This window comes from Canis lupus, chromosome 12 (assembly GCF_011100685.1).
Source record: "Canis lupus familiaris isolate Mischka breed German Shepherd chromosome 12, alternate assembly UU_Cfam_GSD_1.0, whole genome shotgun sequence".
Classification (NCBI taxonomy): domain Eukaryota; kingdom Metazoa; phylum Chordata; class Mammalia; order Carnivora; family Canidae; genus Canis; species Canis lupus.
The window spans coordinates 45,770,446-45,798,108 of record NC_049233.1 but is presented as its reverse complement, the minus strand read 5'-3'; the positions used below and the strand labels follow the sequence as shown (position 1 = coordinate 45,798,108).

The 27,663-nt window shown below is 33.9% G+C and overlaps 1 protein-coding gene across 7 annotated transcripts in view; it reads left to right on the top strand.

The window, feature by feature from the left end:
* The window catches only part of SNX14 (sorting nexin 14), a 73,157-nt gene that overhangs the window by 19,636 nt on the left and 25,858 nt on the right, over positions 1–27,663 (top strand). For 3 of the 7 annotated variants that reach the window (XM_038554655.1, XM_038554651.1, XM_038554650.1), the window contains 11 exons: positions 146–233; positions 4,401–4,485; positions 12,207–12,363; positions 13,573–13,648; positions 14,653–14,697; positions 14,789–14,869; positions 15,379–15,493; positions 22,593–22,748; positions 23,097–23,221; positions 24,348–24,406; positions 26,466–26,492. In XM_038554655.1, the coding sequence (XP_038410583.1) occupies positions 146–233; positions 4,401–4,485; positions 12,207–12,363; positions 13,573–13,648; positions 14,653–14,697; positions 14,789–14,869; positions 15,379–15,493; positions 22,593–22,748; positions 23,097–23,221; positions 24,348–24,406; positions 26,466–26,492 (1,014 nt within the window). The remainder of the gene's footprint in view (positions 1–145; positions 234–4,400; positions 4,486–12,206; positions 12,364–13,572; positions 13,649–14,652; positions 14,698–14,788; positions 14,870–15,378; positions 15,494–22,592; positions 22,749–23,096; positions 23,222–24,347; positions 24,407–26,465; positions 26,493–27,663) is intronic. The other 4 variants (XM_038554656.1, XM_038554652.1, XM_038554654.1 and 1 more) reach the window with 2 other exon arrangements.

The following is a 27,663-nucleotide window of genomic DNA, read 5'->3' as shown; positions in this document are numbered from 1 at the left end:
GTAATGCATTATTTGTTAAAAAAGTGAAGAAAATAGCATAAATAAATAGAAAAAAGAGGAAGTTCTAAACTTTTCTTGGTTTCTAAAAAAAATAGCTGTATGTTTCTCTGAGCTTTTAAATACTTGCTTTTTTCCTTAATTGAAGGGATGTAACAGATGATGAGTCCTTTGTTGATGAACTGAGAATCACATTACGATTTTTTGCATCTGTCTTAATTCGAAGGATTCACAAGGTATATATGTATAATGAGAAATTTGGGAATTTGGGGTTTTATTATATTACTAAAGAGATTTTTAAAAATCTTAGTTTTACTTTATTCTATGCTGTATGTATTTTTAAAAAATTTTTTAGATTAAAAGATAAATGGGTCACTTTTGATTCATTGATAAATTTTACTTTCCTTAATGCTTAAATATCTTCATTTGTGCTGATTAGAAATAAAAAGACAGCTATAGAAAGAAAAGTCATGTTTCACTTAGATGAATTTACCGAGTAAATGGTGATGATTATGATCTCCTTTTTAAAAAAATTTTTAGGACATAATATGTGTATGTTTGGATCTTTGCCTGTATATAGTTAAGTGTGTTGACTGTAGACACACATGCTTGTATATTGCCTTGTCAGTTTGATAGGATTGGTATATTATGTGCTATTAGTAACTAAAGTTAAATCTTGTTAAATGTTTCTATACTTTTTTGAGAAATTAACAATATAGTCAACCACTGTAGAAAATACATGCAAAAATTATGAATAAGCAGCTCACAAAAGAAAAATTTAAAAATGGCCAATAAATACTTGAAAATATGTTATTTTGATGGGATATTATTCTGTTGCTTATCAGGTTGGGAATGATAAAGGATGATAATGTTTACTAATGGTGGTTGTAGGAAAACAGGCAAAGCAAATACAGATCGCAATTGGTATAATTCTTATACTGGAAGGCAGTTTGGCAACCTTTATTAAAAGACTTAAAAATGTCTACACTCCCAAATATAATTCTGTTTTTGTTAATATATTATAAAGAAATAATTAGAAATATACATAAAAATATATCCCCAAAGATTCATTATAGTGTGAGTTAAAATAAGGAAAGCCAAAAAGAAAAACTGACATCTAATGATAAGATTGTTGATTAAAATACAGTACATGCCAATTACAGAATTCTGTGTGGCCATGAAAAATTATTTTGTAGAATAGTACTTATTTATATGAGAAATTATTTTTCTTAAATTATCTCAAGTGGAATAGGCTGGAATAATATATGTGATATTTTTCCACATTGAAAACAAAGCTCATATAAGCTTGTTAATATGTGTATTAAGGACATATAAATATATCCTTATCATTGTTAACTTACTATTGCAGTGGGTTGATGCTGATTTTTGATTATTCCTGTGCATTTCTTTCTGTTCACCTTTGTTTTTTGGTATGAGCTTTTACCATTTAATAAATAGAAAATTGATAAACATTAACCATATTGTTTAAAAAAGGTCAAAGGCAGCTGTATAGACTATTTAATTGGAATAAAAGATTTGGTAAGAAATATCCATTGGTTGATGATAAACCACTTAAATTACAACTTAGAGTAAGTCAAATAAAATTAATTGATCAAAAAGCTGACTCATTATAATATATTTATTGATAGGTATTAGTAGAATAACTCTGCTCTGCTAAGCTTTGAGATAGCCTAGTGATTTTAAAATCAAAGTACTTCACATTTGATTGTGTTATATGTATTTTTTGGTAACAGCTTTATTAAGGTCTGCTTTGTATACTGGACAGTTCATCTATTTAAGTGTATAATTCGATGGTTTTTAGCATATTCCTCAATTTACTCAACCATCACCACAATTTTATAACATTTTTATCACCCAGAAGGAGACCTCATACGCTTTAGCCATTAACCCTTGTTCTTTCATCTACTTAGATCTAGCCAACACCTAATCTACTTTCTGTCTCTGTAGCTTTGTTTATTCTGGAGATTTCATATAAATGAAATCATGTAATGTGTGGTCTGTTTTGATTGGTTATTTTGACTTGGCATAATGTTTTCAGAGTTCATCCATGTTACATTGTAGCATGCATCAGTACTTCTTTCTTTTTTTTTATGTCTGAATAATATTCCATTGTGTGGATATGCCACATTTTATTTATTCATCCGACAGTTGATGGACATGGGGATTATTTCCATTTTTTGACCCTTCTGGATAATGGAGCCGTAACATTTGTGTACGAGTGTTTTTGATGGTTGTGGGCATATATGTTTTCATTTTCCTTGGGTACATATCTAGGAGTATAATTGTTGAGTCAAATGGTAACTCTGTTTAACTTTTTGAGGAACTACCAGACTCTTTTCCAAAGTGGCTATACATTTTACATGCCCACCAGTTATGTGAGGGTTCTATTTCTCTATCTCCTTGTCACAACTAATTTTTATCTCATTTTTAAAATTTTAACCATGTCTAATGGGTAAGAAGTAGTATCATTGTGGCTTTGATTTACATTTCCCTGATGACTTACATCTTTTCATATGCTTATTGGCCATTTGTATATCTTTTTTTGGAGAAATGTCTATTCAAATCCTTTTCCTATTTTTTTAACTGGATTGTCTATGTATTATTGAGTTGTAAGCATCCATATATTTTCTTTTGTGTTCTGGATTGTTAAGCTTTCTGTCCTTTCTTTTCATTTTATCTGCATTACTATCCCAGCAGATAAGTAGATCATTATTATACCCATTTTATAGAAAGTAATTTTGTGAAAGTGTCAGAGGTAGTAATTAATGGGATTATGCCTGGTCATCTTATTCCTAGTACAATGTTCTGTCCCTGATACTGTTACCTAAATAATACAAATTGGCAGTTTGGGGATAATGGAAATAATGAATCATTGATGGTGGCCTTTTTTAAGATTAAAGTTTAATGATGAACCCATTATTTTACCATTTTGATTCTGACCTGAAGTCTCCAAAATGGAACTTAAAAATGAAAATTTTCATGAGTATTCTCAGATGATAAGATAATATAAAATGTTTGGAAATGAAAGCATTCTGTTTGTTAAATATTTGTTTATTTGTTAAATATTACAGCAGTTTGAAATAAGTCAATAGGAGGACAAACATATAGTCTCATTCATTTGGGGAATATAAATAATAGTGAAAGGGAATAGAGGGGAAGAGAGAAGAAATGGGTAGGAAATATCAGAAAGGGAGACAGAACATGGAAGACTCCTAACTCTGGGAAACGAACTACTAGGGGTGGTGGAAGGGAGGAGGGCGGGGGGTGGGGGTGACTGGGTGGCGGGCACTGAGGGGGGCACTTGATGGGATGAGCACTGGGTGTTATTCTGTATGTTGGCAAATTGAACACCAATAAAAAATAAATTTAGTATTATAAAAAAATGAAAAAAATATTACAGCAGTTGATAGTCATTGAGGACAAGAAGCCAGAGAGAAATGAGGAGTAATGTTACTTTGCAATAAGGCATACTACTAAACAGAAATATCCCCCATTACTGAATATGTTTGATCTTATATAGCCAAAAAATATCTGTAAACTGATCTGGGCTTTACTGGTAAATCACTAAAAATTGAGAATTTATGATAATCACACTTACTAGATTTATCAACCTGTGATTTCCCCCTTTAATATAGAATTTAAAAAATTGAAACGTTAACACAATATTTGGCTGTGATGCAATTTTTCATGCCTTTGATAAAGGGAAAATATAATGTGTTGAATTCTGTAGTAGAAGATAAGCCTGTTGAAGTCCAGTAAACATACTTTTTGGTGATTCATTTAATTTGCAATTTAGTTTTAGTTATTTTTTTGTCTCTTTTATGTGTGTACATATAAGCCTTCAATCTTCCATCACTAACCTACCAACCATAGTCAGTACAGTTTCCAGATTTTAAGCTGAAAAAATGTCTGTGGGGAATGATGAAATGCAATATTATTCCAAAATAGAATGCTTCTATATAACTTAAAACCAGGATTTATCTTGTTAAACTGAATTAAAAGACTTCATTTTTAAGTAACCTTAGTAAACAAATTTGTTGCCCCAAAGGGATAATAATTACTTGAGTTTTTTTTTAATGTATTTAAAAGAAACACATTAAAGAAATAAATCAAGAATAAAGATACTATTTTGTGAGAAAATTTAGTATATATATAATGTATGCGTATTAAGATATATTTTCTTTAGAGTGGTAGAAAAACTTCCTAAGTTGCAGTTAGTAAGATCCAAGAATGTAAAGTGCTTTTAAATTATTTTTGAAAGATTCTACATAATATCTAATTTTTAAGATCATGTGTTCTGGTATCTTAATTATAGTGCTCCTGCCATTTTAATTCAGTGATAATTGTTTTAAAATTTTTATTTTAATGTTGAATTTTTCTAGGTGGATATTCCATCTATTATAACCAAGAAACTTTTAAAAGCAGCAATGAAGCATATAGAAGTGATAGTTAAAGCCAGTCAGAAAGGTAATACAGTTTTCTACTATAAAGTTTGATTTTCATATACTTTCACCTTAAATACCTAAGTATAAATACTGATGTATTAATTGATGTTCACAAATGCTGTGAAAGTATTCTTTTAAACCAAAATCCTTTTTTTTCCCAAAATCCTTTTTAATACTTTGTTTACAGTATAAGTGATTGTGAAAACTCAGGAATCTATGAAAATTCAAATATAGTTAACTTTTGACTGTCATCATTGATGACTGTCATCTTCTTTTAAGTGATAGTCTGTTACCTTTATTATTCCTTCTCAGTTATCTCTCATCTCTTCCCCCCTTTCTCTTCTTAATGATTTCAACAGTTTTGCCCTATTCCAGCCCATTGCTACCATTTTAATTTCACAATACCACAATTCTCATGTTATCTCTACTAAAAAAAAATTTAGCGACTCTGTTATGGAGTCTACTTTCTAGTCGGGGATGCCTGGGCTCAGCGCTATAGTGCCTGCCTTGGGCCCAGGGCGTGATCCTGGAGTCCCGGGATCAAGTCCCACATCATGTCTGCTTCTCCCTTTGTCTGTGTCTCTGCCTCTCTCTCTGTGTCTCTCATGAATAAATAAATAAAATCTTTAAAAATAAATAAATAAATAAATACTTTCTAGTCAAATATTTTGATTTACTCTTATATTTCACTATTATGTGTTGGCTGGGATCACCCATTTGCAGTTTTTTGTGAATGTCCTGGCCTTTATATGGTCATGATTTGCGTGTACCATATGTTCAGCAAATGCTTTCTGATTGAATGAATGAAATCTTCATTTGGGACTTGTCTTGCTTTTAGATCAAACTGATTTTATTTTATTTTTTTTAACAAAATTACATTGATGCTCTATACTTTCTCTGCAAAACTGATTTCCCGGGATACCTGGGTGGCTCAGCAGTTGAGCATCTGCCTTCAGCTCTTGGAGTGATCCTGGGATTCCAGGATTGAGTCCTGCATCAGGCTCCCTCTGGGGAGCCTGCTTCTCCCTCTGCCTGTCTCTGCCTCTCTCTCTGTGTCTCTCATGAATAAATAAATAAAATCTTAAAACAAACAAACTGATTTTCTTGTGTTTGCATTTAGTGTTCTTTGTCAGTGTTTTCCCAGTGCTTTTGGTATTCTTTGTCAGTGCTACATACTATTCCATGTATGTAACTGTGTAGAAGAGGTTTCATGGTCTTATTTTCTGACAATTACTATGTATTATATTCCCCTTCTGGAAATTCCCAGTAAATATTAGCATACCAAAATCTCTGAGTAGTCCTGTAGCAAAAAAAAAAATATATATATATCTTTAACTATTTAAATAGCTTTTAGTTTCCCATATCCCAAATTGGTTTGAGTATGGAACCAATATTCCCTCCTTCATAATATCAGTTAATATAAGCAGTTCATTTGGGGAAATTGTGTTCTAGGTAGAGTTGAAATCAAAATAAATCAAATTATTAGTTTGTTTTTTGGTATGAATAATTCTTCAGTTATGAGAAGCATTTCAAATTTTATGTTTATATTTAAGATTTTTTTCTGTGTTTATCATTTAATAACAGCTAAAAGTAGTTTTACCTTCAAAATAGTTAAAAAGAGTTTGAATATGTGTGATTTAACTGTTGAATAAAAATTAATAAATATTGGGACTCCTGGGGACCTAGCAGTTGAGCGTCTGCCTTTGGCTCAGGGTGTGATTCCAGTCCTGGGATTGAGTCCCACATCAGGGTGCCTGTGAGGAGCTTGCTTCTCCCTCTGCCTATATCTCTGCCTCTCTCTCTCTCTCTCTGTCTTTTTTTATTTTTATTTTTTTTAAGATTTTACTTATTCATGAAATACACAGAGAAAGGGAGAGAGAGGCAGAGACACAGGCAGAGGGAGAAGCAGGCTCCATGTAGGGAGCCCGACGTGGGACTCGATCCCGCGTCTCCAGGATCATGCCCTGGGCTGAAGGCAGGCGCTAAACTGCTGAGCCACCAGTGATCCCCTCACTGTGTCTTTCATGAATAAATAAAATCTTAAAAAAAATTAACAAATATCATTATCCTGTCACTGATAAAAACAAACTTGAAGATAGCAATGATCTTATAAGAGCCATTTTGTCAAGGCTACTTTACTATCAGAAAAAAATTGGGAGGGATCCCTGGGTGGCGCAGCGGTTTGGCTCCTGCCTTTGGCCCAGGGCGTGATCCTGGAGACCCGGGATCGAATCCCACGTCGGGCTCCCGGTGCATGGAGCCTGCTTCTCCCTCTGCCTGTGTCTCTGCCTCTCTCTCTTCCTCTCTGTGTGACTATCATAAATAAATAAAGAAGGAAGGAAGGAAGGAAGGAAGGAAGGAAGGAAGGAAGGAAGGAAGGAAGGAAGGAAGGAAGGCAAGGAAGAAGGAAGGTAAGGAAGGATAGGAGGAAGGAAGGAAGGAAGGAAGGAAGGAAGGGAAGGAAGAAAGAAAGAAAGAAAGAAGAAGAAAGAAAGAAAGAAAAGAAAGAAAGAAAGAAAAAGGAAAGAAAGAAAGAAAGAAAGAAAGAAAAAAATTGGGAGACGCCTGGGTGGCTTAGTGGTTGAGCATCTGCCTTCAGCTCAGGTTGTGATCCCGGGGTCCTGAGATCAAGTTCCACGTCAGGCTCCCCATGGGGAGCATGCTTCTCCCTCTGCCTATGTCTCTGCTTCTCTCTCTCTGTCTCTTTCATGAATAAATAAATTAAATCTTAAAAAAAAAAAGAAAGTATTTGGGGTGCCTGGGTAGCTCAGTTGGTTAAGCCTCTGCCTTTGACTAAAGTCATGATCCCGGGGTCTTGGGATTGAGCCCCACATCGGGCTCCTTGCTCAGTGGGGAGCTTGCTTCTCCCTCTCTCTCTGCCTACTGCTCCCCCTGCTTGTGCTGTCTTGCTGTCTCTCTCTTGGTCAAATAAATAAATTCTAACCCCCCCTAAACCCCACAAAAAAACAACCAAAAAACCCATAGGGGCATCTGGGTGTCTCAGTTGGGTAAGCATTTGCCTTTGGTTCAGGTTGATTCCAAGGTCCTGGGATCCAGCCCCAAATCTGGCTCACTGCTTAGTGGAAATTCTGCTACTTCCTCTCACTCTGCCCCTCTCCCTGTGTGCACATGCTCTCTTTCTCTCTCTCTCTCACATACAGAAATAAATTCTTAAAAAAAAACAAAACAAAACAGAAAAAGTGGGGTTTTTATGAGTAAATTTATTATTATTATTATTTTTAAAGATTTTATTTTTAAGTAATCTCTACCCGCAATGTGGGGCTCAGACTCACAACTTGATATCAAGAATCCCAATCCACTGATTGAGCCAGCCAGGCACCCAGTAAATTTTACTTTTTAGAGCAGGTTAAATTTATAGAAAATTGAGCAGGAAATATAGATTATGAGGGTGCTCATGTATCTTCATCTTTTCCCCATTAACATCTTGTATTAGTTGCTACATTTGTTACTTTTGATAAACCAATATTGACATATTATTATTAATTAAAGTCCACAGTTTTCATTAGGGCTTACTCTTTGTATTATACCTTCTACTGGTTTTGACAAATGCATAATGCCATCTATCTGCCATTACTGAATAGTTTCACTGCTTTAGAAATCCCCTGTGGGGATCCCTGGGTGGCACAGCGCTTTAGCGCCTGCCTTTGGCCCAGGGCGCGATCCTGGAGACCCCAGATCGAATCCCACGTCGGGCTCCCGGTGCATGGAGCCTGCTTCTCCCTCTGCCTATGTTTCTGCCTCTCTCTCTCTCTCTCTGTGACTATCATAAATAAATAAAAATTAAAAAAAAAAGAAATCCCCTGTGTTTCACACAGACATCTCCCTCTTTGCTTCATGAACCTTGGGCAACCATTGATCTTTTTGTTGTCTGCACAGCTTTGCCTTTTCCCGAATGTGATATAGTTAGAATCATACTATAGCCTTTCCAGACTTCCTTCTTTTATTTAAAAATACGGATTTAAGGCTCCTCAGTGTCTTTTCATGGCTCAATAGCTCATTTCTTTTTATTGCTTAGTTATATTCCAGTGTATGGATATGCCACAGTTTATTTATCCATTCACTTATTGAAGGACATTTTGCCTGCTTCCAAGTTTGGGTACTTATGAATAAAGCTGCTGTAAACATTTATGTGCTGGTTTTTATGTCGGAGAAGTATTTTTAATCTAGTCGTTTTTCTAAAGATAGATACTTTGAACACAGGCTCTGAGTAAATGGAGACACCTTTTATTTTTAGCTGAATTATCAGTTTAAATAAAATTCCCCAATTTTTTTTTTATCTCTGAGTGGTGATGTGTGTGTGTGTGTGAAATTTATTATTTTAGTATGAAATTTATTATTGAGTCTTTACAAGGGGGGAGTTGCTAATTTGGTACTATTAATGCAAAAAATGGTTCCCAACTATAAAATCACCATAAAATGCTAGATTTGATTAATTAATAACATTGTAGTTAATGAGATCCATAGAATTAAAAGGCCTGAGATTAGATGGGCTTTTATTTTATTCACATGTCCTGGCATTCTAAATATTGCAACAGTGAATTAGATAGACTTATAAAAAACGGTTTTCAGGTTTTTGAATTTTCATTACTTTAATGCATGGTTTTGTTTTCTAAATTCTTTGGCCTCACAATTGTGCATTGTTCAGAAGTTAATTAAAGGTTTATCTCTTCATTCATATTCCTTTTACTCTCTGTGTTTTCTTTGCAATCTTGTCTCTTGAGAATAGGGATTAGATAATCGTTTTCTGTCTGTGTATGTACTGTTGTGGCTCTTAGAAATACTGAATGTGGGCAGCCCAGGTGGCCCAGTGGTTTAGTGCCGCATTCAGCCCAGGGCCTGATCCTGGAGACCCCAGATCGAGTCCCACGTCAGGCTCCCTGCATGGAGCCTGCTCCTCCCTCTGCCTGTGTCTCTGCCTCTCTCTCTCTGTGTCTCTCATGAATAAATAAAATCTTAAAAAAAAAAAAAAAGAAATACTGAATGTATACACATTAGAAGTAGTAGTTTAATTATTTTTTAAAAAAGATTATTTGTCAGAAAGAGGAAGAGAGCACTTAGAAGCAGGGGGAGTAGTAGAGGAAGAGTGAAAGGCAGGTTCTCTGCTGAGCAGGGAGCTTGACATGGGGCTTGATCCTAGAACTCTGGGATCATGACCATAGCCAAAGTCAGATGCTTAACTGATTGAGCCACCCAGATGCCCTGCACTGGTTTAATTTAAATTAATAGTAAATTGCGCAGAAGGACCTTACTTTCCAGTTTTTCATCCTAAAGATATCAAAGAGATAGGTCTGAAGACCTTTCCTGTTTCCTGTTTTGGTTGGAAACTGCTAAATGATTAGGCAGTAGATGTACTGATGATTAGTGGGAATTAATCCATGCTCTGTTTTCCAGCATCTATATTTTGCTTATATTCTTAATTACGATTTTCCTCCCTATATTCTTTTTTATCTTTTGGTTGATTATTTTCTCATTATCTAGAGCTACAAAAAACTTTCATGTCTGACAGATGTTGAATAGATTCCAATCTGGTTTTTTAATTTATATATTGTGTGTGAATGCTTAATCACATTGAATGTTATAATTTTTATTCACTTTGCATGGTGACTTTTCAGTGTTTATATCTACTTATATCTACTCTTTATTGCTATGGGAACTGAGGCTCATATGGTTTATATCATTTGTTCCAGATCATATTAGTTAAGTATAGCTGGAATTTAGCATGGCTTAGTCTTATTTTAAATTCTGGCTCATGACAAATTTTTAAAAGGTCTGTGCCCTAAATTCTTGGAGAAAATGCTTAGTAAATAATGGCATAACTATGAAATAAAATGCATTTCTTGTAAAAACTACATCCATCTTTACCAGTCTTTCTTTTGTATCTCAGGCACAGGTAGCCTTCATTTACCTTCTTACTACTCACACTATTAGAATGTGTATATTGGCTTTTTGGGGTTAATGTGCATGGCATCCTCTTTAAATAAAAATAGAAGAAAATAGTCAAATGCCATTGAATTACAGTTAAGATTCCTTTCATAGACTCCATGGTTTTAAACTTGGCACAAAGTGCAAATAGGGGAAAGCATGACTTGTTTTCCTCCATGTCTTTTGAGGTGTGTAAAAAAGAGTGACAATACTATTACCTTTAAGTTAAAATATTAGTTTGGAGCACTTGGGTGGCTTAGGCAGCTAAGTCTCTGACCCTTTGATTTCGGCTCTGATCATGATCCCAGGATCATGAGATGGAGCCCTGCATCAGGCTCCATAGTCAGCAGAGTCTGCTCTAGTAGAAGCTCTCCCTTTTCCGCTGCCCTTTCCCACTGCCCACCCCTCAACTGTCTTTCTAAAATGCTAGTTTAATACTTGGCCTTTGAAGAAAAATTTCTTTTAGGGATGCCTGGGTGGTTCAGTGGTTAAGTGTCTGCCTTCGGCTCAGGGCGTGGTCCTGGAGTATCAGGATCGAGTCCCTATCAGGTTTCCTGCATTTTTTAAAAATTTTAAAACAAATTTCTTTATTTTTATTTTTTTAAAGATTATTTATTTATTTATTAGACACACACACACACACACACACACATACACACACACAGAGAGAGAGATCCGGATCTCGCCCTTGGCTGAAGGTGGCGCTAAACTGCTAAGCCACCGGGGCTGTCCAAATTTCTTTTATTTTTTAACTTATTTAAAAAGATTTTATTTATTTATTCATGAGAGACAGAGAGAGAGGCGGAGACATAGGCAGAGCCAATGCGGGACTCAATCCCAGGAGCCTGGGATCACAACCTGAGCCAAATGCAGATGCTCAACCACTGAGCCACTCAGGCACCCTGAAAGCTTTCTTTTAATATAAGTTTTATCATCAGTTAATATTTATCAAGTAATTTATCTCTTCATAGGACTTCTGCCATAAACAGTTCCGTATCTCTTATGTCCTATATTCTGAACAGAAGACCTAGAACTTAACCTAAGAAGCCAGTTTTTATACTATAAATGCTTTAAAAGTTTACCTGAATGATTTATTTATTTATTTTTAAAGATTTTATTTATTCATGAGAGACACAGGGAGAGAGACAGAGACGTAGGCAGAGGTAGCAGCAGGCTCCCTGAGAGGAACTCGACACAGAACTCGATCTCAGGACCTGGAGATCATGGCCTGAGCCAAAGGCAGATGCTCAAGCCCTGAGCCACGCAGGCATCCCTACCTGAATGATTGTCTCTGCTTTCATATTTATATCAATCAAATATGAAAGCAGAGACAAAGAATTTTAACAGGGTTTTTGTGTGTGTGTATGTGTGTGTGTGTGTGTGTTTGCAGAAGATGAACAAGGTATAACTTCTGATAATAGTTTTATATGTGCTAGAAGTTGTCTGTAGTTTTTTCCACTTTTCAAAATAAATATTTGCTTTTGTTTAATATCATTTGCAAAGTAGTGATATGAATTAAAATTCTTGTTTGCCATGGGGAAAGGTCTTTTTATCAAATTTTTAATTTATCAAACTTCTGGCAAAAAAAAAAAAAAAAACTTCTGTCAAGGAGGAAAATTATTACTCTTATATCCTGTTTGTAAAAAATTTCCCAGTAGAATACATATTAGAAAGAAAGGAGGGCTAGGAAAGGAATGACTGTGTAAATGGTTTACTGTTGGTTAGTAGAAATGGCTGAAGTTATTTAGTGTTGCTTAACTTCTTTCAATATTTATTTATTTATTTTATCTCTACTTATAGTAGAAAATACAGAGTTTTTACAGCAAGCTGCTTTAGAAGAATATGGTCCAGAGCTTCATGTGGCTTTGAGGAGCCGAAGAGATGAATTACACTATTTAAGGAAACTTACTGAACTACTTTTTCCTTATATTTTACCTCCTAAAGCAACAGACTGCAGGTATAAATAGTCCGGAAAATGTCATAGCAGTATTTGCATACCATGCCATATGTATACTGTTATTCTTGATCATAATAGGAGTATACTAAAACTTGAGATTAACCTGTGATGTAACTTTGCATTTAAGAAATATAATTTGTCAGGTCTTAAAATGCCATTTTAGGTGCTAAGCACTCATGATGTGTTGTGTTACTTGGAGTTTTTTTGAGGGGGAAGTGATCCTGGGAAATCAAGATAAATATGAATAAAATCAGCTTTTCTTTTTTTTTTTAATCAAATAGGAACTATTCATTTTCTTTTTTTAAACTTTTTTTAAAAATTAGCTTTTCTTAAATTTGAGATCATTATACTTTGTTAATTCCTCTGTCTTCCATTTTAAAGACATAAACATTCTGACTCAGTAACAGAAAACTTTAAACAAACTAAACAAAGTTTGTGTTTTAAGGTTATATCTCTGAAGAATAAATTAGAATTTATCTAGACCATCCTTTTTCTGGTAGAAACATGTTTAGATTATTTCATAAACTTACCTCATTACTTTCACCCTGATAATTCTTAGAGGAGAAACCATGGCTTATTTTTAGTGATGTACTTTTAAATTTTATTTATTTAAGTTTTATTTTTAAGTAATTACACTCAAAGTGGGATGTGAACTTACCAGTTGATCTAGAAACTCCTAGATCAAGAGTTGCATGTACTGTACTGACTGAGCCATCCAAGCATTCCCTGCAGTAATGTACTTTAAATATTACTTTATTTTATTCATAACATAAAATTTGTATCAAAAAATACTAGTATTTTAAATATTTTAATGAAAATATTTTTATTTGAACAGATTAATGTATAATATTTAAATATTATAATTATGAAATGTATTAGACTATTAAAAACTTACTTGCTTTAAACATTAATTTAAAAATGTATTAAATATTTTAAATATTCTGAGGTGGGGATGTTTTCTAATCCTCATCCAAATCCCTTCTGTTAAGGAAATGCTTTTTTCTCTTAAACAGTACTTCTTTTAGCCAGTTCAGGAATCCAAGTATGGTCTGTGAACCACTAGCATAAATGAGCATTATTTGGGAACTTTAAAGAAATTCAGAATCTTGGGGGACATATCTACTGGATCATAGTCAGCATTTTAGTGAGATCTCCAGGTAAGAACGGATGTAAATCACTAAATATGTACAATATTGTTTGTTTTTCCAGATCCCTGACTTTGCTTTTAAGAGAGATCCTCTCTGGTTCGGTATTCCTTCCTTCTTTGGATTTCCTAGCTGATCCAGTAAGGCTTAAAAAATGGTTTTAAATTGTGGTAAAATAACAATAATAACATCAAGTTTATCATCTTAAATGTTTTTGTACATACAGTTCAGTGATATTAAATACACTCATTTTTGAGCAGCCATCACTACTACCCATCTCTAGAACTCTTTTCATCTTACAAAGCTGAAACTCTATAGCCATTAAGTAGTAATTCTCCATTCTTCCTTCTTCCTATATACTGGCAATTACTACCATACTTTCTATCTCTATGAATTTGACTCTTCCTGGTACCTTGTATAAGTGTGTCCATGCAGTATTTGTCTTTTATGATGGCCTTATTTCCCTTAGCATAATGTCCCCAAGATTCATCCACTTTGTAGCATATATTAGAATTTCCTGCCTCCTCAAGGCTGAATAATATTCCATTGTAGGTATATACCATATTTTGCTATTTATTCATCCATTGGTGGACACTTGAGTTGTTTTTACTTTTGAACCAGTACGATTTTGAAGAAGCAGGACTAATTTATGAACATTTTAAATGCTGAAGTTAGAATAACTTTTTCTTTGCCCACTTTCTTTTTATTGCCCTGCATTGCATTTTTTATTTATTTATTTATTTTTTTTTTAGCATTGCATTTTTTTTAAAGATTGATTGATTTGAGAGGGAGAGCATAAGCATGAGCTGGGGTAGTGGTATAGGGTGAGGGAGAGGGAAAGAGAATCCCAGCAGACTCCCTGTTAAGTGTAAAGCCTAGCATGGGGTTCATTCCTACAATCCTGAGATCATGACCTGAGCTGAAATCAAGAGTCAGATGCTCAACCAACTAATCCACCCAGGCATCCCCTACATTGCAGATTTTTTAAAGTGCCTCTATGTTACATATGTACAACTGCTTTGCCACTGTTCCATTTGTTTTTTTATTTTTCTAGAAACTTTCACAATATGCAGAAAGTTTTGAGAATTTTGGGCAGAATATAGTAATAGAATTATTTTGACCTATGTGTATTATTTTCCATTAGGATACTGTGAATCATTTACTTATCATCTTCATAGATGACAGTCCAGTGAGTATTGAGTATTAACTTTGAATTTTGATTCATATCTGTCAAAGCATATGATACTTTTATTGAATTAATAAATTCTCTTTTTTCATAGCCTGAGAAAGCAACTGAACTGCCTTCCCCTTTGGTTCCATTCTTGCAGAAATTTGCAGAACCTAGAAATAAAAAGCCATCTGTAAGTATTTTTAGCAATAATGTATATTATTGTTAAAATTTTTATTTACTTGGGGCACCTGGGTGGCTCAAGTTGTTGAGCATCTGCCTTTGGCTCAGGGCATGATCCCGAAGTCCTGGGATCGAGTCCCACATTGGGTTCCCTGCCTGGAGCCTGTTTCTCCCCCTGCTGTGTCTCTGCCTCTTTCTCTGTCTTTCATGAGTAAATAAAATCTTTAAGAAAAATTTTTTACTTATTTATTTTTTAAAGATTTTATTTATTTATTAGAGAGAGAGAGAGGGATAGCATGAGTAGGGGGTTCGGGGCAGAGGGGGGAGGAGAAGCAGACTCCCTGCTGAACAGGGAGCCTGACGTGGGGTTTGATCTCCGGACCTGGAGATCATGACCTGAGTTGAAGGCAGACACTTAACTGACTGAACCACTCAGGTTCCCCTATTATTTTTAATATAAACTATTTTATCAGTGTTGATATATGGACTTGACTTACTCTTCTCCCATATTGTATCAAGGTGCTGAAGTTAGAATTGAAGCAAATCAGAGAGCAGCAAGATCTCTTATTTCGTTTTATGAACTTTCTGAAACAAGAAGGAGCGGTGCATGTATTGCAGATATGTCTGACTGTGGGTGAGGCTTACCTGTGCACTTTACCAAAGTCATTTTTACACTTTTTAATGTATTTGTTATATACTGTAAATACATTTGAATGTTTAGATCACATCTGATTTTGTAGTTGTCATGTGTCATTGTACTAAATTTCATTTTACTAGAAAATCTAAATGCATCTTTGAGTTGTCTCTTAAGTGTCCACTCATTTCCAGATTGGAACATAAGTTATAACTAACTTCAACCAACTGACTTATTTTTAAATATAACTTTAAAAAGTTGATATATAATTTACACAATGAAACTCATAGAATTTAAATGCAAAGTTTGATGAGTTTTGACACATCTATACATCTGTGTAACCTACACCTTTATCAAGATATAGAACATTATCATCACCCCAGAAAGTTAGGACCCTTCCCAAACACTCCCACTCCTCCCAAGCAGTCACAGGTCTCATTTCTCTAGCCTCAGATTAGTTTTGACTGTACAGTTTCCTTATATAAATGGAGTACATTGTATGTGCTCTTTTGTGCCTGGCTTCATTAATTTGGGATAATGCTTTTTAAGATTGGTTCATGTTGTATAGAGGAATAGTTTGCTCTTTTTTAGTGTTAAGTAGTAGTCTTTTGTATGAGTGTACCATGGTTTTGTTTTGTTTTTATTTTTGTTTTAATTCATTCCTCTTATGGATGAGTATATCTGTACTGCTTTCACTTTTGGGCTATTATGGATAAAATTGCTCTGCACATTCCTGTATAAGGCTTTCTGTTGAGTGTATGTTTAATAACTGGAAGTAGAATTACTGGGTCACAGGGTAGGTATATATTTTGTTTTATGAGAAATTACCACATTGTTTTCCAAAGTTATTGTACTCTTTTACTCTTTCTAGCAAATGTGTGAGAATTCTAGTAGCTCCATACCTTTATCAAAATTTGGTGGTTTTGTCTTTTTAATATTAGCCATTTTAGTGGGTGTGTGGTGGTATCTTATTGTGCTTTTAACTTGCATTTCTCTAATGACTGCTGTTGAACATTTTATCATATGCTTATTGGTCATTCAGTTATCTTTGTATGATGGAAGTGTTTAAGTCTTTTGCTTATTTTTTTATTGAATTGTTTTTCTTTTTGTCATTAAATTATAGGAGTTCTTTATATATTCTAGATGTAAGTCTTTTGTCAGAAATAAATAATAAGAATATTTTCTTCCAGACTATGGGTTGTCTTTTCATTTTCTTTTAATGAGTAGAATTTTAAAATTTTGATGGTATTCAATATATATTTTTAATTTTATGGTTAGTGCTTTCAGAGACTTCTATTAGAAATCTTTGTTAACCTAAGTCAAAGTGATGTTTGCTCATTTTTCTCTGGATGCATTATAGTTTTATATTTTACATGTAGGTTTGTGATCTTGAAATATTTTCATGTTGATATTAGGTAGGGTTGGAGGTTCATTTTTTCCTTCCTATGGGTATGGATATCCAGTTTTTCTGATACTGATTTTTTTAAGAGGCATTTCTTTCCCCATCTTGAGTTTCTTTGGCATCTTGTTAAATTATTTGACCATATATGTGTGTCTGGATTCTCTTTTTTTCCATTGATTCATATGTCCGATTTTTGACCAATACCACAGTCTTGATTACTGTGACTACATAGGATGTCTTGAATCAAATTGCCTATTTCCACACACACACACACACACACACACACACACGCACATACATGCTCATGGATACACATACATACATGCACACACACAAAGCCTACTTTGTAGGTTTTTTTTTTTTTTTTTTTTTTTAGAATTGCATTAAATCTATTGTATAGATTAACTCAGGGAGTAATGCTATCTCAACAGTATTTGGTTTCCAGTGTATATACATGGAATATTTTTCCATTCATTTCATTTCAGCCTTATTTAATTTCTCTCTATAATGTTTCATAGTTTTCACTGTAGGTCTTTATGTTTTTGGAGGTATTTGCATATGGTATTTAAAATAATTTTAAAATTGTGGCTAATGTACAGAAATAGAATGGATTCTTTTGCATATTGACTCTGTATCCTGTACCATTGCTATATTCACTTACTAGTTCTATAAGCTTTTTTGTATATTTCCTTAAGATTTTCTACGTACATAATTATGTCATTTGCAAATATAGTTTAAGTTTTTCCTTTATAGTGTTTATGCCTTTTATTTCTTTTTATTACCTATTGCAATGGTTAGGACCTTTACTTTAATGTTGAATTGAAGGGGGGTGAAAGTTGACATCCTTAAAAAAAAAAAAAAAGTTGACATCCTTGCTTTGTTCCTGCTCTTAGGGGGATATCACTTAGTGTTATTCCATTATGTATGGTATTAGTCTGGGTTTCTTTTTGTAGATATCGTTGATCAGATTGAGAAAGTTTCCTTCTCTTCCTGGTTTGCTGAGAATTTTTATCATGAATTGATACTAAATTTTTTGAATGTTTTTAATGCATCTCAGTAACCTATTTTATTGTCACTGAGTTATTTCCATGTGGAGCTATAGTGATGTAATTGGTAATTTGTACTTTCTTTTTCTTAATCTCTAGTGCTAGGGGTTTTATCAAATCTATTAATATTTTCGATTTGCTAATTTTCTACTTTTATTTTTATTTTCTTCTAATTACATTGAGTTCAGTTTGCATTTCTTTTTCTGGTTTCTTAATTTTATTCCTGGCTTCTTTTTGAATACAGGGTTTTTAAAAACTATAAATTTCTGTCTATGAATTCCTATATCTAAATTTCCAAAATTTTGGATATTTGAGTTTGTTTTTTTTTTTTTTTTTAAGATTTACTTATTTTAGAGAGAGAGCATGAGAGTGGGATAGGGACAGAGGGAGAGGAAGAGGGAGAACTTCAAGTAGACTTTCCAGTGAGTGGAGCCTGATGTGGGTCTTGATCTTATTAGATTATGACCTGAGCTGAGATCAAGAGTTGGATGCTTAACTGAGTGAGCCACCCGGATGCCCCTGTTGTTTTTTGTTTTTTGTTTTTGTTTTTGTTTTTATTTTTATTTTTTTTTAAAGATTTTATTTATTTATTCATGACAGACACAGAGAGAGAGAGAGAGGCAGAGACACAAGCAGAGGAAGAAGCAGGCCCCATACAGGGAGCCTGACGTGGGACTCAGTTCCGGGTCTCCAGGATCATACCGTGGGCTGAACTGCTGGGCCACCAGGGCTGCCCTGTTTTGGTTTTTAAATAAGCTCTACACCCAGCGTGGGGCTTGAACTCACAACCCTGAGATCAAGAATCACATGCTCTACTGACTAAGCCCCAAATATGTGATGTTTTTTATTGTAATTAAGTTTTAAATATTTTTAAATTTCCCTGTGGTTTATTCTTTGACTTAAATTTAACATTTGGAGATTTTTGAGATATCATACTGTGGTGGTTTTCTAATTTAATATTGTTATTAGGAGTGCCCAGGTGGATCTGACTCTTGATTTCACCTCGGGTCATGATCTCAGGGCCCAGGGAACAAGCCCTATGTGGGGACTTATTGCTCATCTTGGAGTCTGCTTAAAGATTCCTTGTCTCCCTTGCCCCTCCCCAGTCTCCACCCCGCTTGGCTTGTGCATGTGCGTGTTCTTTCTCTTTCTCTCAAATAAATAAATCTTTAAAAAAAATACTGTTCTGAAAAAAAAAATACTGTTCTGGTTAGACAACATATTCTACGTGATTTCAGTCTTTTTCAAATTTATTGAAACTTGTTCTGTAGCTCCTCCATATGTCTTAATGTTTCCTGTTTGTGTGAGAACTTCTGTTTTGCTTTGTTGGGTAGTGTTCTATAAATGTCAATTTGGTTAAGTTGATGGATTGTCTAAAAATATTCTGTATTCTTTATGATTTTTTAATGGATTCGCTATTTTTACCTTCAGTTTTGTAATTTTTTTCCCATGTATTTTGAACATTATTATTAGGTGCAGACACATTTAGGATTGTTATATCTTTATGATGAATTTGTCCTTTTATCATTATAAAATGTTCTTATCTCTGGTAATTCTCTGTCTTGAAGTCTACTTGATTTGGGATTAATATGGCTACATTGTTCTTACAGAGGGGCTTGCATTGTATGTCTTTTTCTATATGATTAAAGTGTTTAATATTTCTTGTAAACACCATAGAGTTGAATCTTACTTTAAAAAAATCTAGTTTGTTAATCTTTGCTTTCTAGTCAGGGTATGTAATATACCTTTACACTTAATGTAATACTTCTATGTTTATTGCTAGGTCTTTTTTTTTTTTTTTTTTTTTAAGATTTTATTTATTTACTCATAGAGACACAGAGAGAGAATGAGAGGCCGAGACACAGACAGAGGGAGAAGCAGGCTCCATGCAGGGAGCCTGACGTGGGACTCGATCCAGGGTTTCCAGGATCACGCCCTGGGCTGCAGGCAGTGCTAAACCGCTGCGCCACCGGGGCTGCCCCTATTGCTAGGTCTTTGATCTTGGTATTTGTTTTACATTTGTTCCATATATTCTTATTCTTCTTTTACTTCTTTCTTGCCTTTCTTTGGGTTACTTGAGTATTTTTTAATATTCCATTTTATCTCTTCCATTGGCTTTTTATTTATGTCTCCTTTATTTTCTTCTCTTGTTTCTTCTCTTGAGTGGTTGCTCAGAGATTGCATTGTTAGTCTTTATCACAGTCTTTTTTTTTTTTTTAATTTTTATTTATTTATTTATTTATTTATTTATTTATTTATTTATTTATGATAGTCACACAGAGAGAGAGAGGCAGAGACACAGGCAGAGGGAGAAGCAGGCTCCATGCACCGGGAGCCCGATGTGGGATTCGATCCCGGGTCTCCAGGATCGCGTCCTGGGCCAAAGGCAGGCGCCAAACCGCTGCGCCACCCAGGGATCCCTATCACAGTCTTCATTTAAAAAAATTTAACTGCTTCAGGAACACTGTAAGGACTTCAGTGTACTTCAGATTACTCCCTTCCTACCTGATGTGCTGTTACATATTTTAATTCTGTGTGGGCTATAAACTCTACAGCACATTGGTATTTCTTCTTTAAACCTTCCATCCCCCACCCTCATTTTGGCCCTTAGAGTTATTGGTATATTTACCTTTTTGGGGCTTTTTATTCCATTCTGCAGAATCAGGTTTCTGTTATCATTTCCCTTTTCCTGAAAGAAATATTTTTTTACATTTATTATTAGCACCAATCTGATGGAAGTAAATTCTCTTAGGTTTTATCTTTTTTTTTTTTTTTTTTAATTTTATTTGTTTATTTGAGAGAGAGAGAAAGCACAAGTTGGGGGCAGAGAGAGAGAGAGAAGCAGGCTCCCTCCTTAACTCAATCTCATGACCCTGGGATCATGACCTGAGCCAAAGGCAGACACTGAGACACTGAACTGACTGAGCCACCCAGACACCCCGGTTTTTGTCTTTTTGAAAAGATGTTTATTTCGTATTCATTTTGAAGGATATTTTTACCAATATGTAATTCTAGGTTGACAGGTTTTTCTTTCACCATTTTAAAGTTATTCTTCAGGTAGCCCCGGTGGCGCAGTGGTTTAGCGCCGCCTGCAGCCCAGGGTGTGATCCTGGAGACCCTGGATGGAGTCCCATGTCGGGCTCTCTGTGTGGAGCCTGCTTCTCCCTCTGCCTGTGTCTCTGCCTCTCTCTCTGTCTCTATGAATAAATAAATAAAATCTTTAAAAAAATAAATAAAGTTATTCTTCCATTATCTTTTGGGCAAAACCTCTTTCTTTCCTTCTTTTTCTTTTTTTTTCTCCTTCTTCTTCTTCTTTCTTCTTTCTTCTCTTTTTCTTGTAAAAGAGGGAAGTTGGGAGGAGGGATGGAGGGAGAAAGAGAATCTTAAGCAGGCTTCATGCCTAGCATGAACACTGATGTGGGGCTCGATCTCATAACCATGAGATCATGACCTGAGCTGATATTAAGAGCTGGACACATAGCCTACTGACCTCCCAACTGCCCCAATACTATTCTTTCTAATGAGAAATTACCTTCCATTCTTACGTGTATTCCTCTCTATATAATATGTCCCCCTTCTCCCTGGCTGGTTTTATAATTTTCTTTTTATTTTTGGTTTGCAGAAATTTGACTATACTATGTAGTTTTCTTTTTATATGTTCTGCTTGGATGTTACTGAGAATCTTGAATATGTAGGTTGGTGTCTTTTATCACTTTTGAAAATTATTGGCTGTTGGGGCACCTAGGTGGCTCAGTCGGTTAAGTGTCTGATTCTTGGTTTCAGCTCAGGTCATGATCTGGTGGTCATGAGATTGAGCCCTGTGTAGGGCTCTGCTCTGAGTGTGGAGCCTATTTAGGATTCTCTCGCTCCTCTCCCTTCCCCCCATCACTCATACACTCTCTTCCTCTCAAAATCTAAAAAAAAGAAAAAAGAAAGAAAATTCTTGGGTGTTATCTATTTGAATATTTTGCCTCATTTTCTTTCTCCTTTCTGTTCAAGGCTCCAATTATATGCATTTTGTTATTATCCCAAGATAATTTTTTTAAGAATTAAAAAAAATCCTTCTCTGTGCTTCAGTTAGATAATTAAGAATTAAGGGTGAACTCCATATTAATACATCTTATAGTAAGAAAAGGGAGTCAATATTTTGTCTATTCTACTGCTATCATCTGATTTTAGAGAAAAAAATATATTTGTTCACACACTCAGTTCCATCAGTAGTCTGTAGTCTCCATGGTGGAAGAAAATATAATTTAAAAACATTGACTGAAACTTAAAAAAGCCTTAGGTTTCACTGGTCTTTAGTGAATTAGATTTCAAAATATTAAAACACTTGGTATAAAAAATTAATTGAATGTGTTCTTTAAACAATTTTTAGAAATGTGTTTACTAGTCTAAATTTTAGAAATTTGTATTCCTGTGCAAGTATTTACATATTTTATATTAACATATAAAATATTTGATTAACTGAGTTTCTCTTTCATCTGGATATTTTATTTTCAATTAAAATTTTTAAAAAAGCTTTAAAACGATGACTAGATTGTAATTGCTTTTAATATTGATTACAATTAGACTGGGAACAGTATATTATGTATTATATTATATTATATTGAAATAATTCATTTTTTCTTACTTTTTCCTAATTTTCTAGAGGAATTCAATGATAGAATTTTACGACCGGAGTTATCAAATGATGAAATGCTATCTCTTCATGAAGAGTTGCAGAAGATTTATAAAACATATTGTTTGGATGAAAGTATTGACAAAATTCGATTTGATCCCTTTATTGTAGAAGAGATTCAGAAAAGTAAGTCAAAGATGTTGATGAGAACATACTTTTACAACTTTTAAAGTTCTCAGTTTCTCCTGTGTTCAGTGTTTATTATTGCAACAGCTGTGAGGTGCATAGGTAGCCATTATCCTATTTAACTAACAAGATGAAGGCTTTGATGAAATTAACTCCCAATTCACCTCCAGAATTGAAGGTTGGTTATTCTGATTCCTCATCCTAGTTTGACTTCTATACCTTACAAATGGATTTTCTGCAAAACAGTTCTAGGACTGTTTGTATGCTCTTTCACTGTTATTTTATACTAATATATAATGTACTTATGGTATTCATAAACAATTCCTGCAATATAATTTTTTTTAATAGTTGCTGAGGGACCATATATAGATGTTGTGAAACTTCAAACTATGAGATGTCTTTTTGAAGCATATGAACATGTACTGTCTCTCTTGGAGAATGTGTTCACACCTATGTTCTGCCACAGTGATGAGGTAAGTCAAAATATTAATCATGTTTAAGGATTTTTCTCTCTCTTTTTTTAAAAGATTTATTTATTTATTATTTATTTATTTATTTATTCATTCATTCATTCATTCATTCATTCATGATAGACATAGAGAAAGAGAGAGAGAGAGGAGAGGCAGAGATACAGGCAGCGGGAGAAGCAGGCTCCATGCCGGGAGCCCGACGCAGGACTCAATCCCGGGACTCCAGGATCGCGCCCTGGGCCAAAGGCAGGCGCCAAACCGCTGAGCCACCCAGGGATCCCCAGTGTTTAAGGATTTTTCTTCAAAATTTAGGAGTGTTTTTTTTTTTTTTTTTTTTTTTAAGATTTTATTTATTCATGAGAGACACAGAGAAAAGGCAGAGATAAAGGCAGAGGGAGAAGCAGGCTCCATGCAGAGAGCCCGATGTTGGACACTATCCTGGGACTCTGGGATCATGCCCTGAGCTGAAGGCAGACGTTCAGGTGCTGAGCCACCCAGGTGTCCCTAATAGTGGCTTTGACATCAGTAGATGAGTGATTCAAATAACAAATAAACAGAAAAATAAAGCATGATTAAAAAAGTGAATACTCTTTTTAATTATATAAATTAATGGAGATTAAAAGGTTTTTGTTTTTGTTTTATTTGAGAAAGAGAGAGGGAGCATGAGCATGTGTGACAGGCAGAGGGAGAACCAGTCTCCCTGCTAAGCCAGGAGCCCAACATGGGGCTTGATCCCAGGATGCTGGCATCACAACTTGATGGCTAAGCCACCCCGGCACCTTGAGGTTAGAGGTTTATTATAAAAATGATTCTCAATACCAAAACCATATTTAGATGTATTTGATTAGGTAGATAGTGACCAGATTGGTCTACCTGATTTGCCATATATGCTTGAGTGGCTTTTTAATACTGTGGTGATGGTGAAACTCCATTCTTCTTTTATATACTTTATGGACGTGTGGAAATCAAATGGCCTGAATATCTCCATTTGTAGTATTGTAATCCTTATTCTATTTGCCTATAGTTGTTTTCACTTGATTTAAATTTTTTTTCTTTAAACTGGAAAGTAGTAAGGTCAAATATCATGTTTTAATATAAAATAGTTTAATCAATCATAATTTTTTGGAAGTATTTCAGGCAACTTTTAAGAGGTGCAGAATCACCAACACGCAATTCAAAATTGAACAGGTAGGTATGTTAAGTCTGTAAAGCTTGTTTTTGTACTTGTTGATGCTAATCATTCTTGTAATATTGTTTTTATTTGTTTTTCTTTGACTCTGTGGTTCCATTGCTGCATAAGTAGACAAGACATTTTATTAAGTAATTATAGAGTTGTACTATATTCGGTAACCCAAAAATGCCTGAAATTCTTTTAGAAAAACTTAATAAGATACACAGCATTGCCTTGCTGTTATCATGATTAATATACATTGGTGCTTGATCACCTGCTTTGCTGGAGCCTATAGACCACATCCATAAATGAAAATCTGTAGATAACTCAATTTTAGACAGTTTTCTTCCTCCAGAGAGTACATTTTATTAGAGTACATCCTGGTTACAAATTTGGAGAGGTTTTTATCCCTTTCTCTTCTCGCTTTCTGGAAATACATGTGTGCAGTTAAATAACTCAAAGAAATAAAAGAAGAATTAATGTCTTGATTTGCGTTTACATCATTGTATGTACAAAATGGACACAGGTCACATCTATAAATCCATAGAATAGATATTCAAATTGTTCTCAATACCTTCCTTTTTTTTTTTTTTTGAGCAAGAATCTAATATATAAATAAGTTAGGGATGTGGTGCAAAGACAGAAGTAGATAGGTCAGAAACTGGAGTAGTTTTTTAGATAGTATAAAGAAAAATGTTAAAACCGTAGCCATGGGGAGAATATATTGCATTTCTTTGCTATAACCAAAGGATGTAGAAACATTTGAATTTTTTGATTATTGAGTTTATATATTACAATCATGAAACATTGACTTAACAAAAATTCCATCCATGTTGTTTAAAACAGCATACTTTACCAAATCCAAATACCTCTTCTTTAATTTGAACACTTTTTAAAGACTTTAATTAAATTTTCCAGCATCAAAAAAAAAAAAAAAAAAAAAAAAAAAAAAAAAAAAAAATTTTCCAGCATCATTTGAGAAGCAGGTTGAATTTATTTCTGTTTATAGACATAGGATATTTGGAGTGCCGTAGTAAGGTATTAAGCTTAATCACTTAACTGTAGAGGACCATTTAAGGGGAAGTGGTTCTTTGATTCTTATAAGCCTGCCCAGTAGCTAAGTCAGGGTCATAACTTCAGAGATGGAAAGCTTTCTTTGCCACTTTGAGAACGCCTGGTTGTCTTCAACAAACTACATTAATTTTGCAGTTTTTAAAATATAAAATAAATAGGAAAAAATGTGGACTCTATTCATTTTGGGTACTGATTATGGTCTTTAAAAGTATGTTTTTCTTTGTATTGACCTGATTTTAATATTAACTGTCAGTCTTGCCAGGGCTCTGCTTCTGTGATACTTACTCATTTACCTATATAGAATAAATAAAAGATTTATGTAACATTCTTTCACTGAAAATTTAGAGAAGCATTGCTAATTTGCTAAGTGACTTCAAATATGTAAAGTATTCATATATTTTATCTCTACATTCTATTTAATTGTAATTTAAAAGTAATAATTTTAATGCATATTATTGTTAACCTGTTGTTCTGTTTCTTCCATACTCAATGCATAACTTAAAAAATATATTTAGGGGTGTTTTTTTTTTTGTTCACTTTGTTTCTTAGCTTAAAACATATATTTCAGAGTACTCAAACTACAAATGTGTGAAGCACATAATTATATCTAGTATAGACTTGAATTTCATGTTGGAAAACACTTGTTTTCTGTGCCAAGTGTTTGGATAGAGGCTTAGTCTCTGTATACTTTCTATCATATCAAACAAATAGTGTGCCTAAATGAGGGCAAAGAAGTGCAAAGTTATTTCTTGACATACTAGTTTAAGAACTTTTTAAAAATGATCTAGAATTCATACTCTTCCTCTCCCCAAAACAGCCTTGGTACTTTCTTTTTCCTTTATTATGTTATAAAAATTCTTTACTTTTGCAAAGATGAATGCTATCTAATTGTATAACTTTTAAAGCTTTTAAATCTTGTTTTGTGTTCTAAAGTGAAACTTGTTTAATATCTGGGCTTTCTCTCTCCTTTCCTTATATAATCTCACATATCTGTTACTGCAGAGGTAGCCTAAGTTTGGATGATTTTCGGTAAGTCTTGGGACAGCATGTGATTTTTTTTTCTGTATAAATTATTTAAGTTCAGAAAGTATACCCAAAACAACCTAAGTACAACAAAAAGGAAACACTGCTATTACTATTGCCTTACTATCACTTACTTGAGATATCCTTTATTTTTTATTTTTTTAAAATATTTTATTTTAATTTAATTTAATTAACATATACTGTATTATTAGTTTCAGGGATAGAATTTAGTGATTCATCAGTTGCATATAACAGCTGGTGCTCATTTCATCAAGTGCCCTCTTTAATGTCCATCATGCAATTACCCATCCCCCTTCCCACCTCCCCTCCAGCAAGCCTTAGTTTGTTTTCTATGTTTCTATGTTTTATGGTTTGCCTTCCTCTCTATTTTCATCTTGTTTTTGGGATATCCTTTTAAAATTAACCTCTAATTTGCTTCTAGATATCTCCTTTTTTGTTTTCTTTCTTTTTTAGAAAAGAAAGAAAACAAAAAGATTTTATCTATTTTTTAAAAAGATATTATCTATTTTTTGAAGTAGACTCCATGTCCAGTAGGGGGATTGAACTCACAACCCTGAGATCAAGAGTCTCATGCTCTACCAGCTGAGCCAACCAGGCCCCCCTAGATAGCTCCTTTTTGAAATAGCATGATATATGTCGTAAAATAAAAATGTCATTTTAAGATAAAATGAAAAGCTAGTATCTAGCTGTTCAAAGCTGTTGATTCATTTTTTGTTAATTGGTTTTGCTAAATTACTTGTAGAATTACTTGTGTTTAAAGAACTTTTTTTTTTTTTAAACAAGAAGTATGCTATTTGTGTATTTCTGGAGATAATCAGAAGTGAGATATTTTTTAAAATGTCAGATTTCGAAAAGCTGAATTTCTTATGATCTAAATTCTAGATATTTTAGTAATAGTTTGTTGATATTTTTGTAATTGGTTTTAGAAACACTCTCAGAATTATGTTTATAGTTCTGGATTTAAAAAGAAACCACTGATTGTATGCTTGTTTACATAAAATAATCTTCTAGTTTAAGTACCCTTTTTACTACTAACTATTTATTAAGAGTTTTTCCAGTTTTAAAGTAAGTTTGATTTGCTCCTTAGACATATATAAAATGCACTTGTCATTAATGTACCAGGTATATTTGAAACTTGATCCATTTTTTTTGTTTT